This window comes from Phyllobates terribilis, unplaced genomic scaffold (assembly GCF_046119375.1).
Source record: "Phyllobates terribilis strain yellow unplaced genomic scaffold, ASM4611937v1 Scaffold_11__3_contigs__length_659146591, whole genome shotgun sequence".
Lineage (NCBI taxonomy): Eukaryota > Metazoa > Chordata > Amphibia > Anura > Dendrobatidae > Phyllobates > Phyllobates terribilis.
In genome coordinates, this window is record NW_027362771.1 from 437,341,531 (window position 1) to 437,362,674 (window position 21,144).

The following is a 21,144-nucleotide window of genomic DNA, read 5'->3' on the forward strand; positions in this document are numbered from 1 at the left end:
TCAATATGCTAAAAATTGTACTCCAGTTGGAGCGTCTGACTCCACCATGCCCCTCATTAAGACTGGTAAGAAAATCGCCAGTCTTGATGAATCGAGGCCTTTGCTTGCATCTAATGTTGGGCAACTAAAGTCAATGACCCAAATTCATCAAGACTGGTGATTTTTACGCCGGTCTTGATGACAGTGGGTGATGGAGTCAGACGCTCCTGATTCATTAAGAGGCATGTGCATCTTAATGAATCAGGAGCATTTGACGAGTGACGCATGTCTCAGTGTGACACATCAGAAATGTTTCTCCAGCCAAAAGTCACAACAGCTTTAAACAACTAACAATTTTGCGACTTTTCAAAGCTATTTTTGCCAAAATTCTGGCAAAATTGCTTTGATGAATCGTGCCATAGTGTACACTGGGCCCAGATCTGAACTGTTCTCATAGGAATCCAGGATAACTTTTTCCTACAGATTTTGTGGAAATATTTCCTGCACACCAGTAAGGGGATCCAGTCCCGTTTGTTTTGGAGCCAGGAGGTACAGTTCTCACACAAAGCTATAATATGTGACTTTAGAAAGGTACGGGCTGGAGAACAGTCAGGCATTGGTGTGTACTGCAGTTTTAGCTCAACCATGCAACACATAAGATCCTACAAAATCATGTGGATAGAGCAATTATCATCTAATGTGTATGACTCGCAATGGAGGCGGTCATTACTTGCTGGGTCATCTCTACTTCTCAACACCTAATAATGAGATGTCCATGCTATGCAACTAATAAGAGACACATATCAAACTAAGAATGACTGCGAAATATACAGTAAGTAGAATTATTACAAATGAATGATAGAAATAGGCTTGTACTTACTGTAACCCTGGAAATATCAGTCCATATGGAACACATAGGAGAGCAGTTAAAACACGTACAGTAGGCATTCAACGTACAGTGCGATTCCTCAGTTGTTACGTACTGACATATGGTACATTCAGCTGCTGTATTACTGCTATCCTCTTCACTACTTAGTTACTCTACACATAATGAGGGATGGCTAGTGAGAATGGCACATATTGCTGATAGCTTGCAGAGCACCTGTTCTGTTAAGAAGGAGGGTTTATATGCTCCGTCCGTGGATTTATTTCCTGTCCCTCTCATGGATTTCATGTGGGATACAGCCATGCGCAGGATGGTGAGCTTGTCAGGTTTGCGTGCGAGGGCACTGCAGGTGGGAACCATGTCGGACAGCTCTGTGATGTACTGTGTCATCTTATTCCTCCGACGTCTTTCAATTTCACTGTGATTCTCTCTGGAAGCAGAATCAGAGCAGGAGAAAAAAACGGAAGAGTATAAGAATCAGCACCAAGCAGAGCCGTCCAGGGACACGGTCCCCGCAACCCAACGAAGACACACGTGTGATGGACTGGAGAGGATGTGTGTACACAAGAGTCTGTCAGTGTCTGTTCAGCTTCCAAATTACTTTCCATACTTTCTCACTGGCATCAAGTCTTGGTAAGGATTTGGTTCTCCTTTGCTTGGTAACATTATACTCCAACATCTGATTACTTTTTCATTTCAGGCTTTGTTTCAAAGGGTAGATTTACTTACTTACTTAATGGATTTTGCTGCTGGGTTTCAACTGTATTAAAGTGCAGGGCGCACCTCCAGTCACTATGCCCATTATAGTCGTTTTTATGGTTTTAGGTTACTAAAGCTTATATATCGTATATCAGAAAGTTATGCAAATATCTAACTTCTTCATTGCTTGCTGTCAATGAATGGGAACGTTCCTGCTTACATTCAGAGGTTGAAAACCGGTCCTAAAGTGCTACTTCCCCTTGGGCATAGCTCTTAAAGGGTATGTCTTTTTCAGGCAGATTTCTGGAGATGCCAAAAAAAGAACGGGAAGACTGCCAGCGAAGCCGCTTTAAAAAAAAGAATGCCGACTCTTTATAGTGGAAGCATAGGGAAAAGACGCGGGCGGTGGAGATGCCACAAAGAAAAGAACACAGACTTTTTTCTGAAAATGGTTTGCCTAGGAAAACCTTGGTAGCTCCGCTGGCATCTTAGGCTATGTGCACACGGTGCGTTTTTTATGCGTTTTGATGCGGTAAATCAGGGCAGAATTGGCCCCAAAAAAGCATTGTAAACCTTGCAAGCATTTTCTATGAGAATTTGCAAGATCTGTGCACATGATCAGGAATTTTCCTTACAGAATTTCATGTACGTGAAAAGAAGCAGCATGTCCATTCTTTTTGCCTGCGTTTTTTCCTATACAATGCATTGGAAAAAACGCACGGCAAATCCGCAGGCAAAAATGCAAAAAAAAGCATCAAAAACTAGCAGAATTTCCTCCACGTTTTTGCTGCCAATAGGTGCAGAACCTTGCAGAAACGCTGCAGAAATTTCTGCAAGCAATTCTTGATTATGTGCACATACCCTTAAAGAAGTTGTCCAGTACTTTAGAGTACCCCAATGTATCCCCCCGGGGCCCTTAAGGATTTGTAATTAGCTTACATAGCAGATACTGCCTATGAGCGGCGCTATCCTTGGCCGCTCACAGGTATCACATGACCCCGCGCTGACGCCACGATAAGTGATGCGTGACTCAGCTCTGGGGTCCCCCCCGCGTCACACCCAGCATCCACAGCAAGTGGAGAGGCAGAGTGCACGGTGGATGCTGGGTGTGATGCGGTGGGGTAACCCTCCCCATAGCCTGACATCCACCATGGAACGCAGAAGACAGAGACCCCCGGCTGCTGCCAGCACTTGTCATGATGTCAGCGGATGTCAGAGCCGGGGGTCATGTGATGCCTGTGAGCGGCCAGTGATAGCGCCGCTCACAGGCAGTATCTTCAACGTAAGGTAATTACAAAAATCCTTAAGGGCCCCGGGGCGATACACTGGGGGGCGGGGGGAGGGTAATCTAAAGTACTGGACAGCCCCTTTAAGCAGATCTGATCCTAAATCTCCACCCAAAACTGCTTAAAAAACTGTGAAAACTCTTCCTATTCATTTTCATTGCAATTGAAAATCCTCTTAGCTGTTCACCCGACAAGTTTTGAGAGATTTTAACCTACGAGGTTCTGATAACCTCACCGTGGGAAAAAAAAACTACGTGCCACTTGTATGAGGTGGATTCCTTGTGAAATCCACACCAACTTGACACTGTCAAGCCAAAACGCTGCAAAAAAACATGTGGGAAAAAAACGCTCCAAAAACTTCATCAAAGCCACTGAAATTAAAGAAAAAGACGCTCAAAACAAACAAAAAAAATCAGTATGTCCAGAAGAGGAGTTCTCTTGAAAAACTTGTTGGATTTTCCACCCTTCAAATTGACTCCATGTGAACATACCCTACATGTACTAAAGCTCTTCCTTGCATCAAGCTGGGCGCCGGTGTCAGGGCAATGATAGCGCCTCTGAATGTGCGCAGAGATATTCCCATTCACTAACAGCAAGCCAGGGACTGTTACAGAAACACATTAGGAAATTGCATTACTTTTTGTTATACAAAAGGACTAAGCTCAATTTACATAAAACAAGAAAATCCCTATAAAGCCCAATCCCTGTGCTGAGAATATTCACTACATTCTCATCCTTCTGTTTCCAGGGAAGAAACGATGGGCCTTGATGGCTGAAAGCAGCATCTGTGCAATCACTGCTACATTTAGGAGCAGTTTGCTGAAATAATCGCAGGGAGCCATTTTTAATTTCTCATTTAGTGTTAGGTCAGGATGAACAGGTTTTGGCTTGTCAGCTGAAAAAACACTGGCGACTTTCTTGATGTGTACCATTTCTCAGTTATGTCTTATGTCATGACACGTGATAGCCATGTATAAGTACCAGTGGGTCATAGAAAGAGCGGTGCTGTCCATAGCAACCAAATGCTTACATTTTGCAAACTCAGGTTTCCAAAATGCCAATGAATTTTCACTGGTTGCTGTGGGCAACACCACCTCACTTATTTGCACTGGTCTTTATTCATAGCCTCGAGTACTGGCTTACATGACCCAGCAGTATATTGGTTCTGCACAATATAATATAACTTACCTGTAAAACAGATCACAAACAATGAAGACATGAGAAACTAACATTCATTTACAAAAAATGTGAAAGTTGATGTCTCACGAGAGGTATTTATGGGACATTCATAGGTTAGGCCGCAATGTTATGGCACGTCCTATGGATATCCCATAAATGTCTCACCTAGGACAACCGCTTTACCTCACTGATGAGTCAAGAGAATCCATATATTACGGTAAAGTTATAGCAGAACATCGGGACCTGAAATGGAAAGTCCTTCAGCTTTCTTACCTCCAGCATCCCCAACTCTGTACAGCCATTTATAGTTATACCTGATTCTTCCCTCTGTGTTCTTACAGGTGACAACCTTAGCTATCAATATGTCTCTGATGGTGGTTGTCAGCGACTTTATGGCTCCAGTACAAACCATTGCAACAGTAAAGGAGCGAAGGCAACATCAATAAACAGCCAGGTAAATGTATCCTTCAGAAAGGTGACAACCACCATAGGGGCTGCAATGGCTGCCATGTAGTGCTGTCTTTAGAGAGAACTCACAGTGATATGTAGGCAAGAATAGAATAAAACAGAAAATGGAGAAAAACTACATGTTTAGTGGTCATTTTTTTTATTTCTACTCTAAAGAGAACCCATTGGCTAACCTGAGATGTCATTTTTAGCAAATGCTTCTACTCATCATGAAATAACAGTCCTGGAGCATCTTAAAGGGAACCTGTCACCAGAAAAAACGCTCTGAACCTGCAGATATGGGGTTAATAGAGTTACTAACCTGCCCGGCGCCCGCAATTGGCCGAACACTGCGGGGAGAAAATTAACTTTATTTTCCCCGCAGCGTTTCGGTTTCAGTCACGGGGGCGGCTCTGGTTCAGTCACTGCTCTGAGTATAGAGAGGACCCCCGGCCCTGACTGACTGCAGCTCAGCATTGGGACCGGCTGTCAGTCAGGGTCAGGGGTGCAGTTACAGCCACCAGTGACTGAACCAGAGCCAGCACAGCCCCTATGACTAAAACCAGAACACCAGGCGGTTAATAACACTATTGACCTACAGATTAACCCCATATCTGCAAGATAATAGCGTTTTTTCTGGAGACAGGTTCCCTTTAACTACTAGGCCATGTGCACACGTTCAGTATTTGGTGAGTATTTTACTTCAGTATTTGAAAGCCAGAAAAATGCAGAAGTGGTGACGTGTTCCTATTATACTTTTCCTCTGATTGTTCTTCTCCTGGTTTTGGCTTACAAATACTGATGTAATATATTGACCAAACACTAAACGTGTGCACGTGGCCTTAGGTTAAGTTTCCAAGATAAGTTTTTGACGTTGCACAATTTCACTGCGCCAAAAACTCAGCGAAAATACAGTTGTAACAAAGTGGATGGGATGTACAGAAATCTCATGCCTGCGGTGCTTTTTTATCAGAATAAACTGACCTGTGGTGCGTGTTTCAAATCTGGAACATGTTAATTTGTCTTGCTGGTACACCGAGTTTTACGTGCGAAGTTTCCACATAGACTTGCATTAGATTCTAAAAATCCTCAGGTACAAAAAGCATATGCGTATTTAATGCATTTCTCCTGCGGAAACGCACTAACAAGGCATTTAATCTGTACATGACTTATCAATAACATTTTGTCAAAGCCAAATACCAAGAAGTATTCAAAAACAAAGCAGCTTTTTTTAAATAGGACATACCAAAAAGAGGCAAAAACTGCATTGTCAAAATCGCAAAAAATAGGTGAAGAAATGCTGCAGAAAATCTGCAACAGCAAATACTCCCCAAAAGCTCATGGTGGGAGCTCAGCCCTACCGTGTCGTGCTGTTCCTGTATTTCTATATCAATGGGATGTGTTTCCTGCACAATCTGTCAACATTCACTCAGTGCTGATACAGTGAGTCCGCACCAATCTGATACTATTAACTAGGGGAATGATAATGTCCATTTCCAGGAGGAATGACAGAACACAGAGCTCTCAATAAAGATTATCCAGAATTTTTATTTCATGAGGAATACAAATATCTACTAAAACAAACACGTCCTGAGAGATGACAGCAGCCCTTTACTGTTTATATCACGATCTCGGCATCTACCAAATGAGAATGTTTGAAAGCCATTAAAAAGGTACTGAAAAGTACTGCCCAGTGGGGCTACACCGCCTAATGGTCTAACGCACTTCAGCCATGTTCTGTTTCACTGTCTTTATGTTATTTATGTTTTTCTAGAAGTATAGAAAAGGTTTTATGCGTCACTTTTGTATACTTCAAAGAAACGTGTGCCCGGCATAATGATTGCCTGAACTATGTTTGACGATTAGACAACGTTCCCACGATGAGCATTTTGTGAGCTTTTGTTTCATATTATGTCATTAAGGTAACTTGCCGTTTTTTCATTGCTTTTTCATTGCATTTTTCTTATGCTTTTGACACTGCGGTTTTGTCTCTTTTCTGGTATGTCATGCTTTAAATAAAGCTGCTTTTTTCACATTTCCTGGTATTTGGTTTTGACAAAACTTTTTTTGACACAGCGTGAATTACATGCGTTTTTTTTTTCCTGAGGATTTTCTGCATTTAATGCAATACTATGGGAAAAATCTGCACTTAAAACTCAGCGTACGCATACTTTCTGGATACCCCTGAATATTTGAGAATTGTCTCTTTTGACTTACTCATTCCTCTCCTCATTTCTACCTCCTAATACCTATATTTATCCTTTCCCTCCTCGGTCTATTCTAAGTTTTGTATGTCTTCTCTTCTCAGATTGTTAATAAATTAGAATTTCTGGATATCATAATCTAATGCACATCTATTATGTATTTGGGTTTATCTGTTTTCATTGAAATCTTGTTATCTATTAGTATATTCGCCTTTTTAAACTTTCAATTTTGTGAAATATGAAAATTCTTCAATAAAAATTTACAATTAAAAAAAACCAAAAAAACCTCAGCATACCCGTAAAGGAGAGTTTGTCATGTTGCAGATTTCAAACATGCACTGCGGGTCAGCTTACGCTGAGTAAAAAGAAAGAAAAAGCACCGTGGGTATGAGGTTTCTAATAATCCCATCCACTTTTCTGGAATTGTAAGATGCTGCGTTTTTGACACAGTCAAAAACTCATCATGGGAACTCAGCCTTAGAGTATATGGGCTCGCCAATGGGGCATATCTGAACACCTCTTCTGTGGTTTTCAAGCTGAGATCATGATGTGAACAGCCCCTAATGTCCATTTACCAAATAGTTGTAAACTAAATGATAACTGGCGATACCTACCTTTGAGTAAGGCCAGGGTCGCGCAACCATAGATTCTCTCATCCGAGAGAGTCAGGTCGATTATACTACTGTCACTCTGATCAAACTCCGAGAGAATCGGAGCACACTGTGAGGAGAAGATACAGCACAAAATTTCTCCATCTTCTCCATTGTGTCAGTCCGTGGAAATTGGACTGCACTCAGATGTCATCCAAGTGCAATGTGATGTTTTCCACGGACGCATACACTTGAATGGGTGAGAGTCTTCCGATTTGACTGTGAAATTGCAGCATGCTGCTTTTTATTTTCACTGACAAATTCTATCCTAAAAAAATGGTAATCACCACTGTCGCACTGGAAAACATTGGTCCGAGTACTATCTGATAAAACATCGGAGAGCACTCGTCCGATGTGTACGGAGTGCTTCATCTTTTACTGTCAGAATCTGTTTAAATTGACTTTGCATTTTCAGTTGTAGTAGTGATAAGTTGAAGGAAATAAATTTGCGTGTTACAACTCAATCTTAGCATATTAGTTTATGTATGATTGATCACTTTTCTACAAGGATGCAGCCTATTTGCATTGTTCATCGTTGATTTGCCTTGCGTGTATGTACCAGGCAATCACTGCTGCTCTTCTGACAGTGACAGCTTCATTTTGTTCTTCATTCATTCATTTTGTGTGATTGCAGTGGGTGGCATGTGATTAGATTTTTAACTACATATGAAAAAAAACAAAGCGAAGATGAAGAAAAACTAATGTTTAATGTGATTAGACTAACAGCTGAAAGTTTAATCCTGTATTTTTTTGTGATATGGAAGGAGCAAATGTGATATATGTGGGAGCGGTCACCGTGTAAGTTTACTAATGAATTACATTCCCCATAACACAATGATTATGGGGTGTATAACTGTGTATTCAGCCATCCCTAATTTATTCTGACTAGAAATGTACAAATAAATTGACAATGGGTGTTACAAGTTGGAGCTGTGTCCATACATAGTCTCACACTGTCCAATCAATGCTAAGGCCAGGGTCACACTATCAGTATTTGATCAGTATTTTACATCAGTGTATGTAAGCCAAAACCAGGAGTGGAACAATCAGAGGAAAAGTATAATAGAAACACGTCACCACTTCTGTATTTATCACCCACTCCTGGTTCTGGCTTACAAATACTGAGGTAAAATACTGACCAAATACTGAACGTGTGACCATACCCTAACAGTGTCAGACTGCGAAGGGACACACCCCTTTGGCAAGGGGAACAATAACATCTAGTCGTCAATTTGTTAAAAAATTTCTTTGAGGAGTAACGGAGTAACACCACCATGCAGAGTTATAAGGAAAGGTGTTCCAGAATTGTCATTTCATGAGTAGGGATGAGCGGACCCGTAGAAGTTCGGGTTGTCAGGTTCGACCGAACATTAGTCCAAAGTTCGGTTCGGGTACCAGAACTGTACACGACCCCATAGAATGGGGTCCCGAACTTTGGTGTGGTAAAATTCTCTCTCTCTCCTTCTGGAATTACGAACTGTAAGACAGACTTCCGTCAGATAGTCCATGTTCGGCACCTAAATAAGGGCGATATTAACTATAAACCACTGATATAGCTCACAACTGAATATCAAGGTGATTTTGACCAGTTAAAGGAAACTGGACACAGTCTGGCTTTCAGTCGCTGAATTTGGATCTGTATTACAGCCACAACATAAGGACAGCCTCGAGTCTATGAAGTGCAAATGACCATGTGGTCCTTGTGTAGTCACCACAAGACAGATCTTAATAAATATGGCTCCTGTATAGAATAGCTTTATGACCATTTCAATCTGGACTAAGAGTATCTGGAATTCAAGCTTGTGAAAGGATGAGCTTACATTTACGGCAGATTCGCCACGTAAGATAATGCACATTCCAATACATCAAGTCACTAAATAGTGAAATAATGGGAATTACTGTCAGCTGAGATCCTCAATGTTAATGATAGACACTATGCGGAATAATGTCACATAGCTGGACCCATGGTGTCATTAAATGTATGTGCAGTAAGGATATAGCAATACGCACTGTGCATACTTATGAGTGAGCTTCTCATTTAGGGAGGTGTCATTTGTGCAGAACGCTCCTGCTGTGGATTACCCCCTGTGTAAAGACCTTTATAACATGGTATGGTACATGCTTCCCTGACAGTGGAATGCAGGGCAGGACATGGACACTAGGAAGCAGGGAGAGATGCCAAGCAATGAATGATGACAGGAATCCAACTCCTGCAAGACAGATCGCACCAGCAACCCCCAAACCGTCTACTGGGTCATCATCACATTCCATTAGAGACCCCATGACAGACGGGAACTCAAGGTTCACATACTTCTTTGCAACTTTAATTGATTAAATACTTGGTTACCTGAACAGTTTTTTCTTCTGTTTGCACAATAGTAGTTAAATACAACTGCAGCAAAGTACCTATTTGAAATACAGGGGTAGGACTCCAATCATCAAAATCACATAAATGACACCTAATAGCTATGAAGGATAGAATATATTACATGGTGCTTAAAGGGAATCTGGCACCAGGTTTCCGCCATCCCATATGAGAACAGCTTGATGTACAGAGACCCTGCCAGTGATGGGTCACATGCTGAGCTTCTTGCTGCAGTTTTGATAAAATCACTGTTTTATCTGCTGCAGACCTCCCAGTTCTCTGAATGCTGAGCTCTGTATTACTCACCGCCCACAGCCCTGATTGGAAGGTTTTTCTGTGCATAGGCAGAAAGCTGCCAATCAGTGGTGGTGGACATGGTTATGTAGAACTCATGAATATGGAGGACTATTTGGCAGCAGGTTTACTAGTCCTCTAGTGATAATCTCCTGCTGATAAAACAGTGATTTTATCAGAACTATAGCAAGCAGCCCTGTAAGTGACACATTGCTGGAATCAGGGTCTCAGTCTCAACATTATGCTGCTCTCAGAGTAGATGGCAAAAACCTGGTGACAGATTGTTCTTGAGTCAGAGTTCAGTGCACTAATAGGTTCTTAGAATGATGAAAGAAAACCCCATTATATCATTAGTGGGACAGATTGGACAGTTAAGGGCTAGAGTATAAATGACCAGCTGACTATACTTTTATGTCATTTGGATACTTTTTCTGATATTCGGGATGGATGCTCAGCATATACAACCTAATAGTTAATGGTTAAACCTTTACAAAGAAGCACAAAGAATATAAACCTGTGACTACATCTGTGTCTATGGGCAATATAATGCACCAGACGCCATAGTGGTCTGTAATCAGTGTAAGTAGTCCTGTTTAGCACCCCTGGAGAACATTACACAACTGTGGTCCACACACATTACCAGCAATCTCCTACCTTACTACTGTGCGGCCATCACTTGTAATCATACCTATAGAAAGCAAAGGAGAAACATTAAAATAAAGCATTAATAATGAAAGTATGAAGAGGAAACAAGGCAGCAAGTAGGGAGTATTCACCAACCTGGAAAATTTACTGGGCCCTTCCCCATCTTCATCATCAAACTCCATCCTACAAAAGATAAGGAACAGGCCTTGGTTCACTTCTTACCATTCTACAGCCCTTACACCTTAGATGACTGTGTGCCAAACAATAAATTCACCGCCATCCATCTTTCCATCTCCCCTATACACAGGGGACGTTCACGGCACGAATACTCCAAACCGACCATGCTTCTCCTGACCTGAATTCCACAGCACATATGTGGCTACTGAGTTCAGGTGAACGGGACCGTGGCCGGTCCGGACATAACTCTCTGTGCTCGGACCGTGCGTGTCAGAGGGGTGAGAGCGACCTAAGCCTTATTCAGACATCCGGCTTTCACATCCGTGTCCTAGTTTATAGAGCTATTCACATGTCCGTGTTTTATTTTGCAAGCTGAGTGTCCACAAAAAAAAAAACACCAGAGCCTTTTTTTGACTTTTGTTCTGAAAAGGCGCCAAAAAGAAAAAACACAAAATAAAAACCATTTTTGACTTTGCACAAATTCATGGCCCACAAGGGCCAAAAAACATCTACAAATACCACAAGACAAAAAAAAGTGACTAAATAAAAGCACAAATGAGGACTCGGGCCCACCGTGCTTTCCAGTAAGACAATAATGGTAAATCAGCAGAACAGAGGACGGCCCTTCACTGCAGTATCGGCACAGTGACCTCCATATACAGTAAGTGTGGCTGGGCCTAACTCAGGTGAATGAGGTTGAGGGGATGCATCGCGCCAAGCACAACCACAATTGTACAGATGTGCTCTGCTGTGTAGTGTGGCACTGCCCATTCATCTGCTGATCAGCGGGGGCCCCTAGAGAGAAGCAATCTATAAACTACCCCGGAAAAGACATTCAACTCAGACCACAATGAAGGTCCTGATAATGCATCCAGCAGTGAAGGAAGGGTGGGGGAGGGTGGCATATCTTTATTATTTTAAGGACCACACTCATATATACATATGTCCAAATGTAGACCTGCTACTGCCAGATCAAATCATGTTCCCATTTATCTGACATGGGACTTTTTAGCATATTGAGAAGAAATGTAAGTGCAGAGAAGGCCATGTCTTCGCGAGGTATAACTTTTCCCACCGTCTTGGCCAGGAAACAGGAAACGCAGAGGAGATGTGAGGCATAGGCCAGCTCTATACACACACACGCCTCTCTTCCCACTGATAACCGGATGATTCTTCACTCACACGGAAAGGAGGAGACATCACCATTCCCAGATGAATCTTTCAAAGGTAGAAAGTGTCTGACAGCTCACATCCTCCTCAGCCACCACTGGCCAGGCGACGTTCTGTTCCTCTGTGAAGTCCCAGGATGATCCTCCCTCATTGTAAGACACAAATATGCTCCTGCTTCTGATAAACTAGTCTGGAATCAGGCTCTGCAGTATGCCATAGCCTCATATACTCTCGGTGTACCATAGCCCTTGTATACTCTCGGTATACCATAGCCCTTGTATCCTCTCGGTACACTATAGCCCTTGTATCCTCTCGGTATACCATAGCCCTTGTATCCTCTCGGTATACCATAGCCCTTGTATCCTCTCGCTATACCATAGCCCTTGTATACTCTCGGTATACCATAGCCCTTGTATACTCTCGGTATACCATAGCCCTTGTATACTCTCGCTATACCATAGCCCTTGTATACTCTCGCTATACCATAGCCCTTGTATACTCTCGCTATACCATAGCCCCTGTATACTCTCGGTATACCATAGCCCTTGTATACTCTCGCTATACCATAGCCCCTGTATACTCTCGGTATACCATAGCCCTTGTATCCTCTCGGTATACCATAGCCCTTGTATACTCTCGCTATACCATAGCCCTTGTACACTCTCGGTATACCATAGCCCTTGTATCCTCTCGGTATACCATAGCCCTTGTATACTCTCGCTATACCATAGCCCTTGTATACTCTCGGTATACCATAGCCCTTGTATCCTCTCGCTATACCATAGCCCTTGTATACTCTCGCTATACCATAGCCCTTGTATACTCTCGGTATACCATAGCCCTTGTATACTCTCGCTATACCATAGCCCCTGTATACTCTCGGTATACCATAGCCCTTGCATACTCTCGCTATACCATAGCCCTTGTATACTCTCGCTATACCATAGCCCTTGTATACTCTCGGTATACCATAGCCCTTGTATCCTCTCGGTATACCATAGCCCTTGTATCCTCTCGGTATACCATAGCCCTTGTATCCTCTCGGTATACCATAGCCCTTGTATACTCTCGGTATACCATAGCCCTTGTATACTCTCGGTATACCATAGCCCTTGTATCCTCTCGGTATACCATAGCCCTTGTATCCTCTCGGTATACCATAGCCCTTGTATCCTCTTGGTATACCATAGCCCTTGTATACTCTCGATATACCATAGCCCTTGTATACTCTCAGTATACCATAGCCCTTGTATACTCTCGCTATACCATAGCCCTTGTATACTCTCGCTATACCATAGCCCTTGTATACTCTCGCTATACCATAGCCCCTGTATACTCTCGGTATACCATAGCCCTTGTATCCTCTCGGTATACCATAGCCCTTGTATCCTCTCGGTATACCATAGCCCTTGTATCCTCTCGGTATACCATAGCCCTTGTATCCTCTCGGTATACCATAGCCCTTGTATCCTCTCGGTATACCATAGCCCTTGTATGCTCTCGGTATACCATAGCCCTTGTATGCTCTCAGTATACCATAGCCCTTGTATCCTCTCGGTATACCATAGCCCTTGTATGCTCTCGGTATACCATAGCCCTTGTATCCTCTCGGTATACAATAGCCCTTGTATCCTCTCGGTATACCATAGCCCTTGTATCCTCTCGGTATACAATAGCCCTTGTATCCTCTCGGTATACCATAGCCCTTGTATCCTCTCGGTATACCATAGCCCTTGTATCCTCTCGGTATACCATAGCCCTTGTATACTCTCGGTATACCATAGCCCTTGTATACTCTCGGTATACCATAGCCCTTGTATACTCTCGGTATACCATAGCCCTTGTATCCTCTCGGTATACAATAGCCCTTGTATCCTCTCGGTATACCATAGCCCTTGTATCCTCTCGGTATACCACAGCCCTTGTATCCTCTCGGTATACCATAGCCCTTGTATCCTCTCGGTATACCATAGCCCTTGTATACTCTCGGTATACCATAGCCCTTGTATACTCTCGCTATACCATAGCCCTTGTATACTCTCGCTATACCATAGCCCTTGTATCCTCTCGGTATACCATAGCCCTTGTATCCTCTCGGTATACCATAGCCCTTGTATACTCTCGGTATACCATAGCCCTTGTATCCTCTCGGTATACCATAGCCCTTGTATACTCTCGCTATACCATAGCCCTTGTATACTCTCGCTATACCATAGCCCTTGTATACTCTCGCTATACCATAGCCCTTGTATCCTCTCGTTATACCATAGCCCTTGTATACTCTCGGTATACCATAGCCCTTGTATACTCTCGGTATACCATAGCCCTTGTATCCTCTCGGTATACCATAGCCCTTGTATCCTCTCGGTATACCATAGCCCTTGTATACTCTCGGTATACCATAGCCCTTGTATACGCTCGGTATACCATAGCCCTTGTATACTCTCGGTATACCATAGCCCTTGTATCCTCTCGGTATACCATAGCCCTTGTATCCTCTCGGTATACCATAGCCCTTGTATCCTCTCGGTATACCATAGCCCTTGTATCCTCTCGGTATACCATAGCCCTTGTATCCTCTCGGTATACCATAGCCCTTGTATACTCTCGCTATACCATAGCCCTTGTATCCTCTCGGTATACCATAGCCCTTGTATCCTCTCGGTATACCATAGCCCTTGTATACTCTCGGTATACCATAGCCATTGTATACTCTCGGTATACCATAGCCCTTGTATCCTCTCGGTATACCATAGCCATTGTATACTCTCGGTATACCATAGCCCTTGTATCCTCTCGGTATACCATAGCCCTTGTATGCTCTCGGTATACCATAGCCCTTGTATACTCTCGCTATACCATAGCCCTTGTATACTCTCGGTATATCATAGCCCTTGTATACTCTCGGTATACTATAGCCCTTGTATCCTCTCGGTATACCATAGCCCTTGTATCCTCTCGGTATACCATAGCCCTTGTATCCTCTCGGTATACCATAGCCCTTGTATGCTCTCGGTATACCATAGCCCTTGTATGCTCTCGGTATACCATAGCCCTTGTATGCTCTCGGTATACCATAGCCCTTGTATCCTCTCGGTATACCATAGCCCTTGTATCCTCTCGGTATACCATAGCCCTTGTATCCTCTCGGTATACCATAGCCCTTGTATCCTCTCGGTATACCATAGCCCTTGTATGCTCTCGGTATACCATAGCCCTTGTATGCTCTCGGTATACCATAGCCCTTGTATCCTCTCGGTATACCATAGCCCTTGTATGCTCTCGGTATACCATAGCCCTTGTATCCTCTCGGTATACCATAGCCCTTGTATCCTCTCGGTATACCATAGCCCTTGTATGCTCTCGGTATACCATAGCCCTTGTATGCTCTCGGTATACCATAGCCCTTGTATGCTCTCGGTATACCATAGCCCTTGTATGCTCTCGGTATACTATAGCCCTTGTATACTCTCGGTATACCATAGCCCTTGTATGCTCTCGGTGTACCATAGCCCCTGTATCCTCTCGGTATACTATAGCCCTTGTATCCTCTCGGTATACCATAGCCCTTGTATGCTCTCGGTATACCATAGCCCTTGTATCCTCTCGGTATACCACCATAGCCCTTGTATGCTCTCGGTATACCATAGCCCTTGTATCCTCTTGGTATACCATAGCCCTTGTATCCTCTCGGTATACCACCATAGCCCTTGTATGCTCTTGGTATACCATAGCCCTTGTATCCTCTCGGTATACCACCATAGCCCTTGTATGCTCTCGGTATACCATAGCCCTTGTATCCTCTTGGTATACCATAGCCCTTGTATCCTCTCGGTATACCATAGCCCTTGTATACTCTCGCTATACCATAGCCCTTGTATCCTCTCGGTATACTATAGCCCTTGTATCCTCTCGGTATACCATAGCCCTTGTATGCTCTCGGTATACCATAGCCCTTGTATCCTCTTGGTATACCATAGCCCTTGTATCCTCTCGGTATACCACCATAGCCCTTGTATGCTCTCGGTATACCATAGCCCTTGTATCCTCTCGGTATACTATAGCCCTTGTATACTCTCGGTATACCATAGCCCTTGTATACTCTCGCTATACCATAGCCCTTGTATCCTCTCGGTATACTATAGCCCTTGTATACTCTCGGTATACTATAGCCCTTGTATACTCTCGGTATACCATAGCCCTTGTATCCTCTCGGTATACTATAGCCCTTGTATCCTCTCGGTATACCATAGCCCTTGTATACTCTCGGTATACTATAGCCCTTGTATCCTCTCGGTATACTATAGCCCTTGTATCCTCTCGGTATACCATAGCCCTTGTATACTCTCGGTATACTATAGCCCTTGTATCCTCTCGGTATACCATAGCCCTTGTATACTCTCGGTATACTATAGCCCTTGTATCCTCTCGGTATACCATAGCCCTTGTATACTCTCGGTATACCATAGCCCTTGTATGCTCTCGGTATACTATAGCCCTTGTATCCTCTCGGTATACCATAGCCCTTGTATCCTCTCGGTGTACCATAGCCCCTGTATCCTCTTGGTATACTATAGCCCTTGTATCCTCTCGATATACCATAGCCCTTGTATGCTCTCGGTGTACCATAGCTCCTGTATCCTCTTGGTATACTATAGCCCTTGTATCCTCTCGGTATACCATAGCCCTTGTATGCTCTCGGTATTGCTATTGTTTGTAATCTTCTTATTTCTAAAGTGGTTACACAGCGCTCTCGTTCTGCTTACTGTATGGACTCTCATGCACCAGACTATGCGACAATCTTGTGGTGAGCCAATTAAAGGCCCATTTAGTAGAGCAGATAGTTGGGAATGAGCATTCGTTAGCGCGCTTTTTCGTCTATTATCAGCGTACATGCATTGCATGCTGGCAATCAAGAGACACAGGAGCACAATGCTTATTCATGGAGTGATTGGATCACTCAAGTCAGCATTAAAATCATGGTCATCAGCAGCACTGTCCTGTGTGCCGATAACCATGATATCCTATGTGCACTGAACAAGCAGATTTCTGGTCAGACTGTCTAAACAGTGACCGCCGATCGTCTTGTATGTGGCCGATTGGCAATTGCTGAACAGCCTTGATCGGTAGGTGTAAATGAATGACAAGCAGCACCAGAATATAACATTAACTGCTGTCCAGGTAGTGATGTCAAAAAATGAAATTAGATGCTTGCAGTGGGTCTCTGGCCTGTAACTCCAGGCAATCGCTGCAGCTGGTCCCACATTTTCCTGGGATACTAACCAGACAAACAAACAGGTGACAATGGATTATGCCGTCACGTCTATCAATTTGTGGTGTACATGCAGCGCTCAGACTGGAGGCAAACGATGCATTCACTGGCAGCAAGCCAAGATCTTAGAAGTGATAAAATATGAAGGAAACAAAAGCGGTCTATGGAGCGCTGGATTGATCACTGGGAAACAGAATTGGGGCTAAAAACCATTTAATAAGCCCTATCCACAACGCGTTTCGATACCCAAACTATCTTCATCAGGTGGTACAAAGATATGAACACAAGAAAAAAATTTATGGGCAAAGTTTCACAATGATTGGTTCACAGGCTAATTGGTTAATCATGGGTTACAAAGAACCCTTCATGTGCCAGTGTGCATATACTCATAATATGAGCACATGGACAACAATCACATGAGTTCAGAATTAAAAACGAAATAGATAAGTCGTGGAATATAGCAATACATATTGATAAAAAATATTGAAAAATACAATATTAGCATTAAAAACACAAAAATGAAATATATATTATGGCGCATTACAGATATGACAATAATAATAAAAATGATAATGGAGAAGGGGAACAAAGGATAAAATCGCCAATGAGTCTGGGGGATGAAAAGAGAATGGAGTCGTTTGGAGTCGAAACGCGTTGTGGATAGGGCTTATTAAATGGTTTTTAGCCCCAATTCTGTTTCCCAGTGATCAATCCAGCGCTCCATAGACCGCTTTTGTTTCCTTCATATTTTACCATTTTTATTCCCTCCTAGAGGGTTTGCGGCAGGAGCAGCGGCTAACCACTTGCCAATCATCCCCACAACTTCCCACCTAACCACTTGTGGACCTGCGGTACCGGAGCCGCCCTCTCTAACTCCAAAGGACCTGCGGTGACGCGCACTCAGCCTCAAGTCACGTGGTCCGCGACCCGGAAGCAGCGGTCCGCAGCATGTGGTGTGCACACCGGTCCGCATCGCGTGGCGAGAGCCACCATCCTTCCACCTTCTGGCAGTCACCGGGGCTGTGCAGGGGTGCACAACTCCAGTAGGTGAGTGGCCCTTTAGCTGTCCTCATTTCAACTGTTCCACTCGGTCCTTCACACAGCGCGCTTTTCCTTTCTTTCTATTGCAAGATCTTAGAAGTGGTAGAAATGTGACACAAAAGGGGGAGATGTTTACAGACTTTCAAAGATGCTCATCACAGCCAAACTATTGATTTCTTTAATTTTTATATCCTGTACTGGAAAAATGAGAGCTAAAATCTGAAAGCTCACACTAGGCAACTGCTTCAGTTTTCCATTGCAACAGTTATATTACGCTGTGTACTAGTGACATGCCTCGTCTTTTCATATTATAAAACGATTTAACCTTATCTACGTAAAATGACACCCATTATACTCCCGATTTGTGGTCCAATGTAGGGAATAAGAGATTGTGGCTCTAGTGTTATAGGATGATACTGCCATCTACTGATGGCATCCTGACACTGCACAGCTAGCAGGAAAACTTTCTACAGGCAATAAATACCCGGTTCAGGAGTTTAAGCAAAATTTGGAATATTGATTGTCTCGAGTTAAGGCTTTCTTACATGTGAAAGGATCTCTTCTCTCTGTACATTTGAGACTTTGCATTCGGACTTTAGACTTTATATGTACAAGTTGTGGGCACCATCAGAATTTTAGTATGGATTTTATGACTATATCCTAAAAAAAATCCAATAGCATTCCTGCCGCACGCCCATTAATAAATGAAACAGTGTTAAAATGTACAATATGCTCCAGAAAGAATGGGCAGAGGACTTCTGAGCTGTGAAGTCATTCCATTACTATGGAGCTGCTGCATCATAATCCACATTGCAGCTGCGGTTTTCTGCAGCAGATATGCTTCAAAATCCATGGTGGATATTCCTCATGACAAACCAGACAGGATGAACATATCCTGACACAGCTATGCCAGATCCATATCCAAATGGATCCTAATAAGTCCAGATAGTGTCATTTTCACTGACTTATTATAAGGTCAGGTATCTAGGACTGTAGACAGGAAGAATAGCTCTGCATGTGACACTGCTTTTACTGTCATAAAGCCATGGAACCCTGATGGTAAGAAGAAATATATCAATATTTCAAACATGAGACCAACGCAAATTAAAAAAATCGGAAATTAATCATCGATCAGCCATATTATTGGTGAAAATATTATTAAAATATGTGTTGAACAATACAAAATCAATCATCACTCAGTGAAGGAGATAAATGATGTGATGGCTGGGGACAGGGCTGAGTAACCTGCCATTTATAGTACGCTCTTTATATGACATTAGCTGTATGATGCTGCCCTCTGGTGGCTTAGTCCCTACATTACACTAGCATAAAACTGACTTGTACTACCACATAGATGACATTTTCACAAATCTGTAAAGAGCCTGTGACTGTATTTGCTGGATAACTGAACTATATAATAGCTGCCCAGGTAAACTCCAGGTTAATTACAAAAAAACACAACAGTAAAATTGCTTTAATTCAGCAAAAATGGGACCTGGTATGGATTATTAAATATTTCTGCAGACAGCCCCCATAATACAATTCATTTTTTTTCATCTCAGCCTTCCGTTTCTGGTCTATTCAAATGAAGTGAATTCCTCCTTTATTATTATAGCTTGCCGGCAGATGTAACAGATACTGTCAGCCACAGATAAATCTACTGGGAGTCTTCGGTAGGCCTCAATCCATCTACTTTATAATCAGACTCAGACTGCTGCTCTGTTTCCCCCATACTTTATACTGCAGTATTAGGGCTGTTTCAGATGTCAGTGATAATCGGTCTGATGTCAGATCGCAACGTATGGGCTGCACATCTGATCCGAGCGTGATAGATTCATATATGTCTATGAGGCTGTCACGCTCGGGTCAGATGTGCGGCCAGCCCGTGCTTTGTGATCCGACATCAGACTGATTATCATTGACATGTGGGGAGCACAAGCTCACCAGGACACAGAGAGGTGGCTATTGTTAGAGCAAGGATAGACTGATACTGTACTACAAGCAACTAAAAATCGTGAGAAGGTGGCAATGGTCATACATGGAGTAAAGTTTAAAGGAGTATACCTATCTCATACATTTATCACTTATCAACAAAACTGTCTTAAATGTGTATAAACGATGTGGGGGGCCCGTATCTGTCTCAAGAACAGGGTCCCATCCTGTGCTGGTTTCCAACTACCTCTCCACCGATGGCGCTGAACATCAGAACCTGTTCTCGGAAATGATGCAGTTCCCAAGGGCGAGATTCACGTTGCGGGCATGCCGTAGCTCAGAAAAACCACGCGCCTCACCTGAACTTGCCACGAAAAAGAGGCACTTCCTAGTTACCATGGCCTGATCCCATTCTGTATGACTACAAGTACACATATGCAAAGATATTGCAAATTAATTTCAGGAGCCCTTGCAGCAGAATGTCTGCATCCAGCTCCTCACCCATCTCCATAGAACCTTATGAGCACCAGCTGACATCTAATTCATGGGAAAATTCGTATTCGCTGAGAGTGTCAGTCCAGGAGGACAAAAAAGCAGATTTATCTAATCAGATACATTAAAAAAGTTTCTTTTCACATCTACTAACAATTTATTAATAAAAAATAAAATGATGGTTACTGTACAAGTAATTTGGCTACATGTGAATGTTCCCTCATGACCTCTTACCGATCACATTTCATTTTTTTGCATGAGCATCCAAAAATGAATGATATCATATCTATAACCAGAGGTACTGACAGATCCAGGTCCAAGATAGAAATGGAGTGTACTGACAGAAATCAGGCAATGCCCTGCATAAAGCAGAACCAGGAGGAAGAAGGTAACTCACCAAGGTGCAATGTCATAAATGAAAGCTGC

The 21,144-nt window shown here is 43.0% G+C and overlaps 1 protein-coding gene across 2 annotated transcripts in view; it reads right to left on the minus strand.

Moving 5' to 3' along the window:
- Nucleotides 1–21,144, minus strand: part of ARNT2 (aryl hydrocarbon receptor nuclear translocator 2) — a 121,049-nt gene that overhangs the window by 69,283 nt on the left and 30,622 nt on the right. For both annotated transcript variants that reach the window (XM_073653234.1, XM_073653235.1), the window contains 2 exons: nucleotides 10,770–10,817; nucleotides 1,082–1,295 (listed from right to left, as the gene is read on the minus strand). In XM_073653234.1, coding sequence (XP_073509335.1) covers nucleotides 1,082–1,295; nucleotides 10,770–10,817 — 262 coding nt within the window. The remainder of the gene's footprint in view (nucleotides 1–1,081; nucleotides 1,296–10,769; nucleotides 10,818–21,144) is intronic.